Consider the following 20,836-nt stretch of genomic DNA (forward strand, 5'->3'; position numbering starts at 1 on the left):
GGGTGTTGCTGAGGCAGACACTGGTCTCAAAGTCAACTTGTTTCTCCGTCTGAAAAATGCCATTTTAGTGTCAGGATGTTCAGAAGATACTTGGCTTGTGTAACGTGTCCAAAATTTATGTTGGTGACTACGCAGTGAAAGAATCTGTTATACTCATGTTCACGTCTCTCTTTGGAATGAAAAGACTCGGGACCTGCTGCTTGTGTCCAAAAGAGGTGGGGCAGTGGTGAAACATGGCACAGATACAGGAAATGACTCGTCAGTGAGCCATCTTGAAAAAACAGGCTTTTTTGGGCTCAACAACCAGGCTGACTGCAACAAAACACAACACCACCCAGCAAGGTGCTCTGTTGGCCAATAAGATATGTGCAAGCAGACATTACAGGTAGATTCTTTTGTCACGTGATTAAAAATGAAATGTATCTCTACTGTTTACCTAAAGAGCATCCCGGTTAAAGAAAAGAAATAATTAAACTGCCACTGTGAAAACTTTCCAGAGTTGGAAACTTCTGTCTGCGTAATACAAACCTCTGTGGAGTCTTTGGCCTCTGATAAACCTTCAGATTCATGGATCAGTTACTCAGACTGAACTTCCTGGATTGTGTTTCATTATTTCACTGTAACCTGAAGAAACACTCAACCAACGCAGCCGTTTGTGTTGTTTTAACTCAGGGCTGTTATACATCTGCTGACTTGGTGTAGTGTGACCAGGACCTGTTAAACCTAAACCTAACCCTCTGAGGGCGAAGCAAAAAAAAAATTCTATGCTCTCCAAACGTACTCAAGTGTGCGTGGAATGAATCTAATGAACAGTGACAACTAGACTGGTGCACAAACCACAGACTATGGTATACAGCAAAACGAGCGTGCCCCTCTAGCTGACTGCCTAACCATGATCTACCTACCTAGACTCGACCCCGGTCTTCATGCAGTTACTCAACTGAAGCCCAGTGGCAGGGGCACAGCAACCAGAATCTGACGACTCACCATGAACCATGGATGTCCTCCTGAGCTTTAATGCTCTAACCACAGTCACAACCGCACTAGTAAAACAACAAACAAGACGAAACCCAAAGGGGTCGTGTCGCTTAACCTGGGAACACAAGTTCACATCACATTACTTTAAATCACCAGCCAGATAACTCTTACCGTACATTGATTTTCACTTCTCACACAACTAAGGAAGAAGAAAAAACTCCCGAACCTCACGCAAAACAAAACAAGCTCCCAAACAAAATTTCCCGCTACTGGAAACAAATGAATAACCATGGCACACAAGAAGGAATCCCCAAGTAATCACCTCACAAACCCAGCAACGGCACCTGTGACAACACCTTCATTCACAACTTTGGACCCGTATCAAAAAGCTCTATCAAGAAGCCAATTAATGTCACTCAAGGCGAAACAAAGCTCAAATACTCACAAACATGAGTTCAATACGTTGATGAAGGTTCTCAGTCATCAGGGTCATGGTTATTATAAGTGCTGTATCATGTCCAATTGCCTACGATACAGCACTTAGAATCAGTTCAATACCTACTACAAACTCCAGACGAGCCCACAACCACACGTTAAAGCAAAACCCGTCCCAATTCATCGTTCTCACTCAGAACACCTGATGATGATGTCTTCAAATAAACGTACTCTCTTGGAAAATTCAGAATTCATCACTAAAGTATACAGGAGAAGGTTTTCTCTGTTGACTTCTTAATTCTAGGTGACCAGGCCGTTGTCATCAACGTAAATCTGAGACTTTATTTTCATATAAAAAGATGATTAATAGCTTCAATCTTTGCACAGTCAGCAGACACTCAGAGCGTCTCTGGGCTCATTATTTCTGCCACAGAGTGAAAGTTGGTTGATGTTCAGTGAAACTGAGACGCTGGTCGTGTTTGTGCCTCTGAGATTAATGGAGCTTGACTTTCTTTTAAAGGCTTGTTCAAACAAAAGCTTATTTCCTGATTCCAGGTCGGGTGTGTGAATGGAGGCAAGAGGTGATTGTGCAAGTCAGCATGTGTGTGTGTGTGTGTGTGTGTGTGTGTGTGTGTGTGTGTGTGGACAAAACGGGTGTATGTGTTTATGCATGCATGGATAATATGTATGTTCGGGAGAACATGTTTGTTTGTGTAGGACTCTTTTGTTATGGGTGGTGCATTTGTGTGTGTGTGAGGACCAGTTTCTGAACTTTGACCTGAGAAGTGAGGACATGTTTAATCGTGAGGACGTTGTCCTGTATTCACGAGGATGAAAGTAAAAAACGGTTGTGTGAGTGAATGTGTGTGGCCACTGAGGAATAAAGGATCGCTGTGTGACTCAGCAGCTCTTTATTCTTTCTCTTTATTTATCCTTTATTACTAAACCATCTGTTGATGTGATGTGACTCACCAACATGATGTGTGTTGTTTAATTGGCTGCTGGTGAGCTTTAACTCAAACATCCAGTGTGGCAAGAGCCAAAATGTGCTCAGAGAAGTAGGCCATATAACTTCACCAGTTAACTTCCAGCATTGGGATAACACATTATTCTTTACCTTTTTTAACTTCATATAGAAAGTAACTCACTACACTACACTTGTTCTTTAATAATGTGATACCAACACTCCTCAAAAAAATGCTGTGTCTTTATAAAAAAATGTCTTGTACAAATATGAATTACCTCAAAATAATGCATCAATAAATAAAATAACAAGGGACTGAGCCTTCTTAACACAATTGGATGATGATGACAGACTGTCACATTACTTCACTGTTAACTATGTACCTTACTTAACCGTTGCGGAAGCAGAAGAATCAAAGAAAAGGGATCACGGTCAACAAATCAGGCAGACAAAACGCTCTGCTTCTGAAACTCTCTCAGGTTGTGGAGGAGAAAAAAATACATCTGAATTATTTTATGTTTGATTTTGTAATAAATTAATTTTTGAGCGGTCATGTGACACGGCGACGATATTGCCGTGTTCAGCTAGCTATCTTTGTGTTATTCAACGAGCAGTGATCTATGAGTCAGTATGTATACTTCAGTTTTCAGTTTCACGTATGTGATACTAAATGGTTTTATATTAATGCCTTACAGTGTAATAAACCTATACAAATTGATAATTCACTTTTAAAAACTTAAACTTTATGGCTGTGACTGTGCTTCAATTGTGTGCACATTCAATACTGTAAGTGGTCAAAGACAAATGTTTTGTTCTTCTGTTGGGGTATATGGAAAGCTCGGTACTGTTGTCTTCTGTTACCGTACGTGAACATGCAGTAGGCTACTCATGTAGGTAAAACATGCTGCAGTGATACAGTCAAAGATTTACAGTAGATACCGGTAATAGAACGGTTCTCAGAGCCGGTTTGATTTTAGCTCCACGACATCTTCCTGCTCCTGAAGTCGACCTGCAGGTTTGGAGATGAGAGCAGCTCTCAGGAGTCAGTTTTAAATTCAGGCAGACATCCAACAAAAGCAGCCAAGCAGCATTCACAACTGCTCAGATCTTTTGTGTTCGAACATGTCGCTGTGTTGTCGCAACAGAGCCCCTCCCCCCTTTCTCACCCACAGTTGAGTGATGAACCGGCCATCTGGCATAACGGGAAAAATCCCGGTGGACCGTCAAAAACTCCATAAATGTTTTACCAGCCGTCTGGCTCTCTGAAGCCTCCTGGAGAGGAGCCTCACAGTTTGAAAACCTGGTGATCAGGTGACGTCCTGAACCAAGTATGAGTTTGAGTTTATGCAGCCAAACCTTAACCGTTAAGATCAGATGAGTCAACAGTTCACCCTGATTTTAAGCCTGTAGTTTCGGTTTGTTTAATTGAAGCAGGGTTATGCTGGTGCAACATGACTACGCTGATAAAATCAATAAAACTGGGAAACAGATGTCAAAACAAGTCAGATTTCATAAAGACATTCAAGGTTCACTGAATTTAAGACTCAAGCTCCGTAAAATGCTCCAATAATATTCCATAAAAAGATAATCAACTATTCGTCATAATATTTTGAATAGTTCAGGCTGCCTTTTCATTCCTTTTTTGTTCTTTGTCTGTTTGATAACAGGCGAGAGTTCAGTCTTTACTTTTCTTCTTTTTCCAGATGATATCAAGTTGGACTCGAAGGACCTGCGCTGGGTTGGAGCCTGGTGGCTCGGCTTCCTGGTGGCTTCCTGCCTCCTCTTCCTCACTGCGCTGCCGTACCTCTTCTTCCCCAGAAACATGCCCAAAGAGGTGAGTGGAATCTAAAGCCTGCATGTCCGACCCAATCTCCAGAATAAATGTTAGCCAAGTACATTTCTGCAAAAGCACATATGAGTTCAAACTGAACGTTTCTTTATGTTGCAACTTTACGTTTGTTTAGGTTGAATTTTCTATTTCTCTCTCGTCGCAACAGTGTCTATGCTCTGGTTAGGTTTAGGCACATAAAACACTTGATGAGGAAACATCATGTGTTGGCTTAAAATACCTGTTTTGGCCCAACTTCCCATAGAAAATAGTGGTTTTGGTCGCCACAGACAGCTCGAAATATCTGCTGAGTCCTTAAAGTTATCCACTGGTGTGACTTGAACTGCGGTTGTCCGTTCGGCAGCCTTGTTTGCTGTAATAACAGTTTGATACCATTGCTCATGAACTGGGCACATAACAAACTTGATAGTCCTTTTCTTCATTTTATTGTCAGCAAGGCGAGCTAACTGGCTAACCTGTGAGGTGATTATCAAAACGATTAAAAAACACTGAAATACTATATACAACAATGAAGGGGTACAACAATAAACTTGAGGATGAAGGAGTGTGATCACCAATGTTGGAGGCGACGGCGAATGTGACGTGCAGTTCTTAAAACAGATCTATGTCACATTACATTGAGCACATAGAGAACGTTGGAGCTTTGAGAAAAATCACTTAGTTGTTGTGTGAGTTTAATTTAACACATTGAGATTAACACAATCTTATAAAAATCCATGTTGATGTGAGTGACACACTTTGTATTTGGCTCCAAGATTACAATCTGCCTTTAATCTTCATTAGACATCATTCATTCCAGCTCACATCCTGCCTGCCAATCCAGACAGCTGATAGTCCTGAGAATAAAATAGTTCAATACCTGAGAACCCAGTGAGGCGGTTTCCAAGATGTATTTACGACTCTCTGAACTCTCAGCTCTCTGTGGTTTCCTCAGAGTGTTTATGTGTTTATAAGCTTATTGCTTGATTCAGACAAACATCTCATTGGCAGCAGCCTGCGTGACAGCGACTTATCATACTCACAGAAGTGATAACGATCAGCTGAGGTCAAACTGCCGCAATCAAACGATTTAATGGCACTCGGTCAGTTCAGGGAGCAGAAGCGAGAGCCGGAGGAGGGAGCGTTTATTTTGATGTTTGGAAATGAGCCGCAGGAAATGAGCCTGAGAGGTGCGGCTGAGCTGATTTAAAAATATCTTTTATTTCTGTTCGGGAATTTGCAGGACCAAAATACAACGTGCAAAATTATCGTTATCTTGTGGAAGAGCCTGTGTCTACACTGACAGTGTGTGTTTCTAAATGAAATGTGGTTTTAAACACGTTGTGTGGTAACAGACAGAAGGTCTCTGAGCCCCGTTTTTCTCTGGATTTGGCCTCATGTGCCAGATTGTTTTTTATTAAAGTAATTAAAGTCATTAAAATACTTTTGAAAAAAGAATAAATACACAAACATAAACAAGGCCAGCATATTAAAGTTGGCAAAGATGATTAAGATTAACAAAAATATGAATAAAAAATGTTTCTTAACTGAATCCCTGTAATCTCAACAAGCTCTAGCAGGATTCTGTTTCACTTTGCTTTGGCTCGGTGCTCGAGACAAAAACAAATGGTGAAAAATGAGGTGATTTATGCGACGATTGCTCAACAGATTCCTTCTAAATGACTCCCTGATTGATAAACAGCAGACTGCAGTCAGCCAGACTTCATCAGTTTCAGTTTTAAACAGCAAATATTAGGATGTTAAAGTTGCAGTATGTCAAATATAATGTGCAGTTATTCAACACCACAAAACATAAAAACACAGATTTTAACTGATGTTTGTCTTCGTGTGTCATTTATCATCAATTCAAAGGATAAAACCAGTGCTGCCTCGGTTTCCCAGGTTCAGCTCTCTAAATACAACCACATTTGGAGGTTTTCTGGTATTTAGTCCTTCTAATGGCCGGCAGGGGGCGACTCCACTGTTTGCATAAAGAAGTGTGATTGTATGTAAGCTTATGAGAAAATGACCCTCTAGTTGATTCATTACGTCAGTAAACCGTTTCCTGATGAGTTTGTGGTCTCAAGCTCTAGTTTCAAGTCTTCAACACAGCACGATGTTCATTTTGTAAATTATGGAGTCATTTACAGTAAAACAGACGATAAAGCAGGGTGTCCTTTATCAGTGTGGCTACTTTGTGATTGATAAGATGTTGCTTCAGCAGCGTGTCCTCGCTTGCTGGTCAGATCCAATCAGGATGTCTTCCTTAGATCCACCCTTTTGTCCAAATATGGTCACTTCTGGCTCCAACAGTAGACAACAATCCAATGGATGACGTCACGATGGGTTTACACTTCATATATACTGAAGCTGGAGAGGAAAGATTTGTTATAAGTCAAAAGAGAGATGTAACTGTAGTTCAATGACCTCCAGCACAGTTTGTACCAGCTCCACCAGATCTCTACAGACTGAGATCAGTCAGCTGTGATCTTTAGCTAACACACCTAAAAATAATACTAATGATCAAAAATCCTCCTACCTACAAAGGTATTTGTGTTTGTAAGATCAGGAGATAATCTGAATTCATAAACATTTACTTCCTGTAACTGTTTCTTGTTTGTCCCAGAGGGCTGAACGTGGTTTTCTTGCTGTCATTTTACAAAAACATTTAATGTTGTAAGTTGATTAAAACTCTGAGTTCACTGAATTTAAATGTAACTCTGAGGTTTGGCTCTGGACTCTGGACTCTGGCATCTGTGTGTGTTGGTGTGTATTTCAATCCAGGGAGTGATATCAGCAGGACGCTGTGTTGAGCAACCTGCTGGCAAACGCCTCATTAGTTTAAGAAAACGTTTGCGGTTGAATGTTTTGGTAACGGAGCCGCCACTCCTCCACAAACTGACGAAGGATTTCACTGCAGAGTCGATCGGCTCGCTGCAACATCACTGGATTTAAACCATCTGATATCTTATTGAGACATTTATGAACCTACAGCAGCCTCCAACAGGGGTTTAATTTGGCACCAAGACTTCCCAACATGCTCTTTCTGTTTTTGATGAGAGATTTTTAAAGATAATATCTAAAGAGATTTGTTTCACCACCAGGGAACAAATGTACCCACTGACAGGGAAATAGATGACTTTACGAATTAAAGGGAACTTAGTTTCATCATTGAAATGGAAGATATTTCTCTAATAACAGGGAACAAATTTCACGACTGGCAGGGTACTTATGGCCGTCTGTCTCCAGGTGAATTTGAAATGAGTTCCCAATAATAATGGCAGTGAGGGTCTTCATCAGCAGCCATGTCTGAGCTGGATCCAAACATGCTGCCAAGAAACCTTTTTTGGCTGCAGACATCCGTCATAGTTGGAACGTAGATCGAGTGATAAATCCAGAGTTTACCTCCAGGCTCGGCTCCAGGCTTTGTCTAAATATGTTGACGACCATCAATCAGAAGCCAAAATCAAGAAAAGCAAAATATTTGCCTGCTCAGACCTGCTGGGATCTCTGACCATCTGATTAAAAGTTCACCTTATCTACCTGTGAGCATTTTTATCCCATGGCTCATATCCTTTGCTGACCTTAAAATCTGACTTTAGTGTTTTAACTAAGTACATCTTTGTTCCAGAGCAACAAGCTGTTCCTGTGAGAGATCTGTAGTGAGCTGTGTCTGCTGTCACAACAGTTCATAACACAGCGGCCTCATCATGTGGCGTAGAGAGGACTTATTTATCTTCAGTGTCTTACAGGCCGTGAATGTAAACCTTTCCAGCAGCAGGGCCCCAGCAGACTCCCTAAAAGTAGCAGCAACCGCAGACTAAGCAGTTTTGAAATCAAGTCCAGCATGTGATGTTCTGCTTCCATATTTGTCCAGGACTGTGCAGACGATGTTGAATCCAAACCGGACTGTAAGCAGCAGCAGCAGCAGCAGCAGCAGACAGACCAGGAACCATCTCTACTACAGTTCCTCAAAAGTAAGACGTCTTCTCCTCTTCTGTTTCCTGTCTGATGAGGCTGCAGCGGAGGCAACTAAAGGATATCCACAGTGAACAGGGGTCAAGTGTTTCACTGTCAGCACTAAATCAAAGAGACTCCCAGCAGCTTTGGTTCTGACATCTGCGTTTTAAGAGTGTAACATGTTTACAGTACACCTGCTTTCTGTCCTTAAATTATCTTCTTAGCTAAAACTCTGCTACACAACAGGATTTATTCAGGCACATGACAGTAACAGAGTTTAAGCACCAGAGTAAATAACTGATAAACTAATGATTTGACTTCCACGCTGTCCGTAACTGCCCTCAGGTTTTCCTCGTATCGCTCTGCGAACGCTGCGGAGCCCCATCTACCTGCTGGTGGTTCTGGCCCAGGTCAACCTGGCGGCGCTGCTGGCTGGCCTCGCCACCTTTATGGCCAAGTTCATTGAGAGACAGTTCAGCCAGACCGTCTCCTTTTCCACCATGATGATAGGTGAGAGTGCACACGAGTCTGTGGAGTTCATCTCCTGGGATGTATTCATTACATGTGTCGTACCAGTGGTGTCAAACTGAAGTGATACGAAGTTAAAACAGGAACGTTGGGATTAAATTAAATTGACATTTTTGTCTTCCTGCTTTCTTCCTCTCAGGAGCAGTTTGTATCCCGCTGGCAGTGCTGGGCACCGTCCTGGGTGGAGTCCTGATGAGGAGGTTGAATCTTTCAGTCAACGGTGCCAGCAAGTTGTGCACAGCTGCTATCCTGATCTGCTTGTTCTCCGCCACGCCGCTGATGCTCATCGGCTGCCCCACACAGAAGGTCGCCGGAGTCTTTCCTCCGAGGTAGCTGCACCGTCAGCTTATATGCAATTACAGAAGCAAAGTGAACGAATTTCAGCACTGCCAGGGAACTAATTCTACTACCGACAGGAAATGAACTTCATCTTTGGCAGGGAACTAATTTCATCACTGAAATTTAATTAATTTAGTCACTGACAGGGAACGCATTTCACAGCTAAACTAATTTTGTAGCTGACCGAAAATTACTAATAGGGAACTAATTTGACTGCTGATGGTGAATTAATTTGACTCTGTTGAGATTTTTCAGGCTTCTTTAAAAGGATAGTTCTGCAGTGCAGAACAAATATGTAGCTCCTGACTTTTGTTGCAGGGGCCTTGTCCTTTTGTGGCCAATGACGTCGGTGCTTGAGTGAAACTGAACAAAAGTTAACAAAACTTTTGTTACTTTGATGCCACAGAAGAACAGAAAAGTGCACAATGAAAGTGACGATTTAAAAACATTTGTGTCACATTTAAGGGCAGTTAGAAACACATTTCCTTCTTTGAAAGGTTTTGTAACAACGGACCCTGAAAACTTTTTGTGTTGTAATGTGTTTGTTTTCAGCTCGGATGCGTTGTCGTGCAGCGCTGGCTGTCGGTGTCCTCAGGAGGCCTTTAACCCGGTCTGTGGTTCTGACGGAGTGGAGTTCAGGTCTCCCTGTCACGCTGGCTGTATCTCCATGGAGGCAGACATCAACAACAAAGCCACAGTAAGAATTATTTTATCATTTCACTCCGAGATTGTCGTGCATATTTTCACCTTTCACATATCTTGTTGTCACACGCTCTGACTGACACAGAGCTTCAGAATTTTTTTTTGGGTCAGAACCCATGCCTCCATTATAAATTCATATCGCGTGCAGTGACACAGAACCAGTCAGCTCTTAATTTGTCTTCTGCCAGTTCCCATTTACTCACTGAATGCTCATGGTTCTTGTGAAAGCGGATGACGTCACATCTTGTCTTTTACTGAATACATCTTTGTTTTATTCAGAGCTGCAGGCAGCAAAGAGTTCATCCTCTCTGCTGCTTTGGCTCTTTTAGATATAAACTATAATCTACTTTCTCCCTTCACCTCACTGTCTCTCCTACTGTCACACCCTGTTTTTGATTTTACTTGAATTCCCTTTTTTTTATTCAACCAACACCTATTTCTGTGGAAGTGTTCTCAGTGAAAACAAAGCATTAATATGCAAAGTGAAACAAATGTCGAAGCCAAACAAAGTTCCCTGTGTGACCCTCAGTGAGTCGAGGGAGTGAAAGCTGCTGGAAGCTAAAGTTCACTGACAAACTATTTCAAACACTTAACTATTTAGATGGATGGATGGATGGGTGGGGGGTGGGTGGATGGATGGATGGATGGATGGATGGATGGATGGGTGGATGGATGGATGGATGGATGGGTTCCCACACATCCAGTTTGACTCAGTTTCACTGTCACTAAAGGTCCATTGTGTGGATTTAGGGCCACCTAGTGGTGAAGTTCCAGATTGCAACCAACCACCTCGTCTCAACCTCAGACCCTGTCTTCATCAGAAAAACAACCATATCGGTTGAGAATGAAAGCAGCTTATTACGACCCATATATACGTGTGTGTTGTGAGGAGGTGGGCTCTAGTGGCTGTAGTGATTATTACAGCTGCCAAGAAACTGAGGAGAAGTGTGGTTTTAACCAGGCCTCCAGGATGAACGCCAGGCTTTGAAGCCAGTTTTTATCGTGGCCAAACTGTGTAATTACATCGTCACGTGATGCACTAAAGTAAAGGCCTTTTCCCGTAAGCTAACATGGTGAAAGAAGGATCTGTAAAATGGTGGATCATTTTTTTAAACCTCACAACCCCCGTGAATTCCTCGTCTCACTTTCATAATTTGAGCCATTCGGTCCAATAAATAAAATTCAGAAAGTCTAGAAGAGCCGCACGATTAAATTATTTTATTCTCATTCAAGTTAGCCAGGCGCTAAACCGGAAGTTGGCCAGCTCGGTCAGCGGGACGCTGCGTCCAGATGTATTATAACGACAAAACCACAATGTCTTTCCAAACCTAACAAAACTGCGACTGTACGACGAAAGTCTGGTACAAACGAAGCGACGGTCACGATGCTTTTGGAAACAGCAACATGTGAGTTCAGGAGACGCTGACAATCAACCTGTTCAGTCATTTAGGTGTGAGGATGTGTTGCAGCTAAAAACACAACAAACATGGAAGGCTCTCTCCAGAGCCAGTGTTTGGTTTGTCCATTCTGGGCTACTGTAGAAACATGGCGGACCACGTGGAAGAAGAGCTGCTCCCTCTGTAGATATAAAAGACTCATTCTTAACTTACACAACACAACAGCTTTAGTTTCAGGTGATTATACACTCATGAAAACATATGTTTGAATATTAAAATCAATTTCTGAGATTATATCCCCTAAATCCTTTTATAGTTCAAAGAGTTCACTGGGGAGCAGGAAGGTGCTTCCTGACAATCTGTACATTAGGTTTTGATGTCTTTGTTCACGTGGAAAATTTGTCCTGATGGTGGCGCTGGAAGAAAGATTGTGTGTCCCTTAAACCCTGAGGAGTCTGCTGGAAAATCCATCAGACTTTTACAGATAATGGTGAAAATCTCAGACCATCAGAGAACCAGACACAGTAAGACGGTTTCCTCTGATTGGTGCATTTTATCTTGTCAATTAAATTTAACAGATTGAAAAAGAAACATTTTCATTTTAGTTACCAATCAGTTAAAGTCAGGAAATGATTTGAATGTGAAGTCTACTTTCTGCAGATCTGACAGTGAAACTGTAAAGTCCTCTCACAGTTTCATCATCTTCCTGACAATGAAATTAAATGGAAACACTTAAGATTGTAATCTTCATGGTGGCACTAAGCCTACATTTTCCTACTTGAAAATGAAAGTTCAAGTTGGGTTTCAGGTTTATATAACTGGCCTGACGTGTAGAAAGATGTAACATCATGTCCAGATGTTTGCAGCAGCCCCAGAGGAATTTGTTTCTAAAACCTCACGGGTGAAGTGAACGTGTTTTGTAGGTTGGTCATTTTTATGACAACATTCAGGGAGGGGGAAGTTGATGATGTCATTCAGACACAAAACAGGGGGAAACTTTGACAAACAGTGATGGCTGCTTACTCATCTCCAGTTGACTTTCACTGTCTCTTCTCTGTAACTGACAGTCACCAGTTCAGTCACTTTGTGACAACAAGAAAAGTCCCACACTGAAGTGTGAGTAATTTAGGAGGCATGAAGAAAACCAGACACATCTGAAAAGTGACTAACGACCCCCAAACTGTGTGTGAGAAACCAGGTTCATCACTTCACCAACAGCCACGTCCAGGAAATGTTCAAAACACAAACGTGTCATCATTTCACTGCAGCTTTAAACTACACAACCACAACATACCTCGTCAAACAGACTCCAGAGAGGTGCTGCAACCTTTGGTTGGTCTTTAAAACATGAGCCCACAGTAAGACCACAGTGACGTCTTCAGATTTCTTCGTTTTTCCAACCAACAACTCTTCAGTTTCTGTCAGAAGAGACAAAGAAAAGCAGCAAATCCTCACATTTAAGGAGCTGAAACTAGAAAATGACCCTTTTCTTTGACAGTTGTACTCTGAAGGTGTTAAAACAGATGTTTCCTCATGTATTCCTCTAGATTTGACTCGTTATATGAACTGTACAGATGTTAGCTCACCTGTTCTTTTCTCAACAACTTCTGGCTCAGTTTTAAATAAACATGCTGATCTTTCAGGAGGATAAATCATGGCATCACTTTCACTCTCAGGACAAACTTTACATTTTTAGCTCATTGTTGTTTGTTCACGATGTGTCTGTAACGACCTGCTGCCATAAGGTAGATTATTTTTCTAATGAGTTCAGTGGGCAAAGTGATATTTTGCAAAGGACGACAGTCCAAGACGTGAACTTGGGATCCTCGTCCCGTCCCAACAGTACAATGTGTGTTTCCATGGCCCGGCCATTAAGCTTCAGCTTTGGCCCCTGCTGTAGGGGGCGCTGTCTCCACCTGTATCCTGACGGTGTGTGTGTCTGTTTGTGTAGAACTACACTGAGTGTCGGTGTGTCAGCGGTCTCGGCTTCGCCCTTCCTGGAACCTGCGGCAGCGGATGTTCCCACCTCCTCCTCCCCTTCATGGCTCTGCTCGGTGTCACCAGCTTCATCGCCTCCTTCTCACAGACGCCCTCCTACATGATGATACTCAGGTATGAGAGCATGAAGATACAAAAAAGCTGCATGTGTTTTCTTAACTTAAGGACACTGACACTTTCATTATTTTAGCTCCGGAGGTCACAGTTGCTCCCTCATCATCTCGAGTTCTGACCCAGTTACACAATCACTTTGTTTCTGACTGTTTTGTAGAAAAGCACAATGGAGGAGCGGCTCACAGCTGCAAAGCATTAAAACAAATTCCAGATGTGTATGAAAGAGCTCCAGCTTTCTGTTTTAGGATTACACAGAATTGAGAGCAGGGAGGTCAGAAAGGGGAGTGGGGTTCATTTTTCTTTCTGATTTTGTCAGTGACTGGAAATAGTTTAATTTCATCAAAAACGTTCAAAGTGTCATGATCCAGACTCCGTCAGAGATCGGAATTTCCTAGGACGTCTGTCCTCGAAGCGTTCCAGTCAGCGTCACGCCAAAAGGGAACAAAACACTTGGCTGACGTCTCTTTGGCGAGTGTGCTCGAGTGAATCCTCAGCTGAGCAGCAGCCTCCTGACACATGACGTAACAGACGTCACTATACATTGTATTTTACAGAAATGTTATACTTTGAGTCAAATCCAGTCATTTCATTCACTCGCCTTATAATAATACCGTCCTCTACAAATACGTTCAACCCACTTTATCAGGGTGGATAAATGTGACGAGTAGTGGCCTTACATTGTACTTCCTCTAGCAGGAGTTGTCTGGAATGCAGCATGTCTTAGACTGATGATATACCTGCTTTTAACAACGTGTTCAGGTACACATGATGGCCGTCTTCTTCGTAACCTGCGTCCTTTTGGAGCATCGGTTTTGCACATCCTCTGAATTAAACTCGAAAGATACAATATGCAGCTGAACGTTAGGAGCAGTGTAGCGGCAGTATGGGGACGTGACACGGTGAGTTAGTGATGCTGCATCACGTGATCCTCGGATCGTCACACTTCATGAGCTGGGAAGTCGTTCTTCTGACTTCGGTGTGTTCATGAGCATCATGTCTGAATGTGGGAGCAACATGGACGACAAAGAGAACATGTTGACAGCCGCTCAAAGAGCAAAGGAAACGATACAATAACTTTACAAGACATGACTCTGGTAAAAGTTTCTTATCATCAGCACAACAACTGTTTCAGCGTCATAAGACGTCAACTCGACCACTCGTGTACCAACATTTCCTCCGACTTTCCGAGTTCACATGAGTTTTCCCAGTCGAAAAATGTTTTTCTGATATAGGGTCCACTGGCTCTATGTGCAGGCAAATATGTAAACAACTGTGTTCACTAAGCTGCCAGCTGTCACATCGTTTATGTTTTCCTGTTCCCACCATCACGGTGTTTGAATGAACCTTCCTGTGCTCCGTGTCACAGCCTCTGCTGATGGTGTTGATCAGCAGCCAAACTACATCTAACTTTTAACTACTTGTTGTTTTGAGACCACCTGCATGCACCTGTCGCCTTCTCATCACGTAATGTGTTTGCCTCACCTGTCCCACACCTCGCTGAGGAGTTCACAAAACCTCTGACCCAGAAACACAAAACACAGACAGAAACAGAGACTTGAAATGACTCAATACCAAATCAAAACTCCTTTGACTGCATGTTTTCATAGCGACTGTCAGTGCTGTCATCATCAACACTCCTCTGGCTGCTCAGCTCTGTTTCAGCACGTCTGCAAACCAAACACACAAGGATGAACGCACACACCAACAGACACAGAAACACTCAACCAATCAGCATCTTTCTCTCATGCGTGTGTTGTTTGTGTCTCTGCTGCAGGACGGTGCCCACAGAGGACAAGTCGTTTGCGGTGGGGGTTCAGTACATGTTGTTCCGAGTGCTCGGTGAGTCAAACCAGTCCATCACCAGTCACTGAGTCACATATAGTTCCCCCAGAGCTTTGAGCAAGGCACTTCAGGTCTGTGGTTTAAAGGTACAATTCACACAGAAAATGTAAACTCAGTCATCTTCTCCTCCCTCCATGCCGATGGGAAGTCAGGTAAAACATTTCTGGAGCTTCACAGTAAAACAGAGTTTTCTGCTAAACAACTGAAGCAGCTGGAGACTCGATTTAAAACAGAAAAACAACCAAAGAAACATCAGATATCTCCATACAGCTCATCAAGTCTCCAGAGGCCCTGAGATCAGAAATTGATTTTTGAAAAGACGTTATTTACACCCTTGAAAGGCAGTCGAGAAACTTCAGCTGACTTTCCATCAGCGTGGAGGAGGAGATGATGGCTGGATTTACATTTATGGGTGAACTGTTCCTTTAAAGTCTCAAACCTGCTGAAGGCTGCCTGCAGTTTATTCACTGATCTAGGATCTGCTTACAAGAAATATCAGGCATCATTTGATCCATTGTGTGTGTGTGTGTGTGTGTGTGTAGCGTTCATGCCCGGCCCGGTGTTGTACGGCAGCGTCATCGACACCACCTGCATCCTGTGGGGCAAAAAGTGCGGCAAACATACTTCCTGTCTCTACTACAACCTGGACCGCTTCAGACAGAGGTGAGTCGGTCAGAGGAGGTGACACACGATCTCGTTCAGGCGGATTTATTTCTCTAGTGAAGGTGGGATGAATTTAATTTTACCTGCACAGGTCCGAGATTGTAATCCTGGGTCATTTTCACGTCCGTCGGCCCACATGTGTTTACATTTGGCTGGTTAGCATCATTAAAATATGACAAATTAGCAGTTCCTGTTTGCAGTATAAAAAACACGAACTAGCCCTTTAAATAACTTGAAACGACGCTTCAAAGAATCAGGACAGAGGCCGAACACCACAGAAACAGGAAATGACATTTCCTGTTGCCAGCGACTGGGTTCAGTCCAATCACAAACAAGAAGTGCCGTCCCACCTTTTGTGTCATCTGAACTGTCGCTATGATTTGACCCTTGGGGGCCACCGTACCCACAACCAAAGGAAATCAACGTTTTATTCACATGAACAGAAATACTATGAAATATTATTTTAGGGGGAATCCTGTCCCGCAGCAGCTGTAAGATATTTGCATTTGAGAAACATGAAGCTTGTTGTGGTTTTGACCCTGGAAAGTCCTGGAAAGTCCTGGAAAGTCCTCAGACGTGAGCCTGGAGCTGCTCCACAGCACCAGAACGACTGTGTGTGATCACCTGCGTGTGTTTCTGTGTGCAGGTTTCTGGGTGTGCAGGTGGTGTTTGTGTGCGGCGGTCTGCTCTGCTTCCTGCTGACGGTCGTGGTCCTGCGCAGGATGGCCAGACATCAGGAGCCACAGCCGGAAAGAAAAGGCGGGTACGAGCTGGTGAACGGAGAGAAAAAAACGGAGAACATTTCGTCCAAAGAAAAAGAACTGAAGGGCATCAAGACCTGAAGAAACACGAGAGAGGACGAAGGGAAAGAAAGACAAAGAGAGGCTGAAAGAGGAGGAAAAAGACGAGGAGGAGGTCAGAAAGTTTGTTTGAAAGCTGGAACCAAAGCTGTGAGTCAAGTGTTTCTCCTTCCTCTCATGTAAAGGACCAGTCCGCCTGCAAAACGAGGCCAAGATACTCTGTGATATTTTATTTTTATATCTAATACTCAACACATAATCTGCAAATATTTTCCAGTGGTGGAAGAAGTATTTTCTTCTCACCTAAAAGGAGAAACAACACACAAATGTACTGAAAGTACCAAAACAAACGGCACTCTGTGCTGAGTGGCCCGATAACAAACAACAAACACGATGATTTATTGGATTATAGTTATTGATGCATTAATGTGTTTACTTTTAATCGCTTTAAAGTTGCAGCTGGTAAAAGTGGAGCTGATTTTAGCTTCTTTCTATGAGACTATAAAACTAATCACAACAGATGAGAGCAGCCACACGCCAGAACTACTATTCTCCCTTTTGGGTGAAAACAAAGGCTTAAATTAAAATGTTATTTACTTCCCCAAAGAGCGAAGGACAGTAAGAGAAGAGATCTGTGGCTTTAAGTCGTCCACAGAGGATGAAAATGGTAAACTGTGATCCGGCCAGTCAATACGTGTCCATCTGTGTCAAACACCTCATCACAGGTTAGTTAATGATGTCATTGAGTAAATGACATGTGAGCCGATTGTGTCTGTAGATGGAAGTGAAACAGAAAAGAGCCTTTGTGAAGTTGTAACTACAGTTTTTACTGTGAAAACATAATGCCGACCATAAAACTGCTGTTTTTAGAATGGAGTTTGGTTCACCAGTCTGTCCACTGGACAGAGCTCCGGGAGCAGAGGCTGTTTTAATGTTCATAACACATAAACTGAGCTGAGCTGCCTTCTAACAATGAAGCTTGTAAACAGCATAAAGTGACGTTGGAAGTGGAGCTGAACCGACCCGTTCTCACCTCCTCGATCACGTAATTAAACACAAAAGGTCGTCAGAACAAAGACAGCGGTTCTGTTTCACCACAGCGATGTGATTAGTTTACATCAGACAGATGATTCACTGCTCAAGATTAGTTCGGGATATGGGTGCGTACATGCGTGTGCATGGATTTGCAATGAAAGTCAAATGAAATGTGACAATAAATATTCAGATATGTCACAGAATAAACAGTGAAACAGTAAAATAAAGAGTCTTAATGACAGAAAAGTTACCTGGACATCATCATCCACTGTTTCTGTATAATGACGTCGACCGCAGATCAGCAGCAACATTAAATGTTTGTCTGGTCGTCAGTTTGGGCTCCTAATAGCTAAAAATCCATACGGTATTAAATCAGCAACATTTGGATTTACCATCGATCAAATTAGACGGGCTGTTTTTACCCAAAAAGGGGCGGGGCATGACATCAGGCCACGGATGAGCTGCTCTCATCTATAATTATAATCCTCATAATCCTATTACATCGTCTGTTGATTTTACTTTGTATTAATCTGAATTATAACGTAAATCGTAACTGAAAACTGTAGAAACATGTAGTGGGGTCGAATTATAGAAAGTACAAATACCTTAAAATTGTACAGGACTTGAGTAAATGTACTTAGTTACTTCCACCACTACATGTTTCCATTGAGGTTACTGGCGTTTGTACATAAGCTAATCAATAAACTGTGACATTAATGAAACATATAGTCTGTTTTTATACGATGCAGTGAGCCCGAACAAACAAACGCCTCCATTTTTAAATGTTGGTGCTGACGATTAATAAGCTTCGAAACCTTAAAACAACACGAGGACACTGTGATCAGGCTCGCAGCTTCATTCAGGAGGTCATGTGATCACGAGAATCCATCTTTCCATCTGGTATCTAGAATATTACATCAATCTATCAGGTCAAAACAAAGGAAAGCTACAGAAAACTGGGCAACAGACGCCTGCAGCTGGTCAAACACCAAATTATTCTGTGAAAACACACTTTACTCTTCACACTGTGGGAGATGTCAGACTTCCATGTTTCACAAATGTGTCGACATCTTAACGTTGACTGTGAATTTAAATGCGTCTCTTTCATGTTGTGTTTCGTGTTTTTCTCCCCGGGAGCCGAACGGACAATCAGCCGATATAAAACCCTACAGATCAGTCGGACTCGTGATCAGCGACACTGTCTTTGTTTTTTTTGTTATTGTTGAATTCATGTCTGTCATTTTATACATGCATTGAAACAGGGCTTTTATTTTGAAAATAACAATCATATATATTTTGTAAGAACATTTATTAAAATCTGTTTAGTTATTGGGACTTTTTTCATTCTGCTGAGCTGCAGCACATGAATGTGACTTTGGACCAAACGAGTGACTCAGTTCTGCTGACGGACGAGACACAGAAACAGTCTGGACCTTTTTTACAAACATGTTGTTTCTTCCTGCTTCATCTTTTATCTGCTTTAATAAAATGATTGTTGGAGTTAAACTCACTGTAAATTGTAAAAGTTGACTTTACTTCTAAAAATCGAGGAAACTGATGAGCTGAAAATGACCAAGAAAAGTAGACTTTTAAATTTAAGTTAAAAATCTTTAACAATTTAAAATTATTAGTCTTCTTTACTCGATTTGTATTAAGTGAGATCACTTTGTGTTGTTAAATGTTTTTCTTCCTTTCTTTTGTAAATGCTACACTAGTTTGGTTTCCTTCACACTTTTTCATGTATTTTTCAGTGTTTTAAAAAATGTATCTTTCTATGAGGCCACAGAACAAAAAGGAGAAGTTCAGCCCCGAAACTCTGAGAGACAAAGAAACAGATTATATCAGAGCCTCGTTCGGAGGTGAAACTCATTATTGAGGTCGTTCTGCCTTTGATGAATGTTTGTGAATCTTAAACTGAGCCGAGAAATTTGAAGCCGGTCTGAGTGAACTTTAATAAACCTGAATAAACAGATGTTTGGTTTCTTCATTGTGGTTTCTGCTGCTTCTACATTACGACTCTTCTCACATGACATGAAAATTAAGATGATTTATAAGACAAGATGATCCTGTATTAGAGCAGCAAAGTAAAGCCTTAATGAAAAATACTAAATAATTTAAAAAGCAAGATATGATCAAGAAATTCAGAAAGAAATGTGTTTGTCTTCTTCACATATAAACACAAACTCTTTATTCTTCTGATGAACGGCCGTGAAATCAGAGACAATAACGGACATTAACTGTGTCTGTGCTCCTCTGACACAGTTTGTGTTGTGAGGAAGTTGTTCGTCTCGGTGTGTGAACACTGCTGACAGTCGTACTGACGATGAGCTCAGTCTGTACGGGACAAACTGACAGAAAACATGAACTAAGTCGACAAATAATTAAGATGCGCATTTTCACAAAACTAAAACATAAAGGCAACACTTTTGTTTTTCTCTCATTTTTCATGAGTTCAGTACTTTTTTATGTACACAAACAATCTCAACTTTCAATGTGCTTTACAAACAAGAAAACAACATTAAAACAATAAAAGAAGGCAGAGTAACACAGTGCCTTTACATAAAAGAAAAGACAGAAGGTCAGAACAAAGTATCAAAGAAGTTTTCATCACACATTTGTTCAGTCAGTGAGAACTTCTGTCTCCTGTGCAGACGAACCTCCAGCCGACAGCTGAGGCGGATCAACAGGCTGATTGAACAGGTGGAGTAGTGACAGGCTGTGGACCGTCACAATGAAACGATGCTCGTCCACCAGAGCAGCTGAACCCAGTGATTGTTTCACTTCTGTGAGGGTCTCTGGTGACGTTGGATACTTCTCACTGAAATGTTCTCTCTAGTCTTGTGATGGTTTATTATCACTCGCTGACAGACGAAATTAAACGTCTTCGTCACAGTTTAATATAAAACATTCCTGAGCTCTGATGAGCTTCAGTCAGACGTGTCGAGGCGTCAGCTTCGAGTCGTTGTTGGTGAAAACTACGTCAACTCTGTCGACTTGTTTTCTGCTGCAGGCTCGAACATGAACCGATCAGTCTGACAAACGCCACAGAACATGTTGGAGGTTCGTCCGTCTGAACCTCGTTTCACCTGATCAGCAAACTGAACGCTTCAGTGCAACAACCCACAATCCTGTGAGAGCAGTTACACAACTTATCTTTTGTATCAAATGTTACAAAACCACTGATACTCCCAGTGTGAGTACATCAACAGTCGTCTTCCTGCAGGAATCTGATATCTTAAAGTCTTCTCAATGC

At 42.0% G+C, this 20,836-nt stretch overlaps 1 protein-coding gene across 1 annotated transcript in view; it reads left to right on the forward strand.

Annotated features, from left to right (window-relative positions):
* slco2b1 (solute carrier organic anion transporter family, member 2B1) overlaps nt 1-19,555 on the forward strand; it is a 31,411-nt gene extending 11,856 nt beyond the window's left edge. Inside the window, exons 7-15 of the mRNA XM_073478802.1 lie at nt 4,081-4,211; nt 8,083-8,182; nt 8,511-8,675; nt 8,833-9,022; nt 9,585-9,729; nt 13,083-13,243; nt 15,018-15,082; nt 15,628-15,748; nt 16,395-19,555. Of these exons, the coding sequence (XP_073334903.1) occupies nt 4,081-4,211; nt 8,083-8,182; nt 8,511-8,675; nt 8,833-9,022; nt 9,585-9,729; nt 13,083-13,243; nt 15,018-15,082; nt 15,628-15,748; nt 16,395-16,590 (1,274 nt within the window). The 3' untranslated portion in view covers nt 16,591-19,555. The remainder of the gene's footprint in view (nt 1-4,080; nt 4,212-8,082; nt 8,183-8,510; nt 8,676-8,832; nt 9,023-9,584; nt 9,730-13,082; nt 13,244-15,017; nt 15,083-15,627; nt 15,749-16,394) is intronic.
* Nucleotides 19,556-20,836: the final 1,281 nt, after the last annotated feature.

This window comes from Pagrus major, chromosome 13 (genome assembly GCF_040436345.1).
Source record: "Pagrus major chromosome 13, Pma_NU_1.0".
Taxonomy (NCBI): Eukaryota; Metazoa; Chordata; class Actinopteri; order Spariformes; family Sparidae; genus Pagrus; species Pagrus major.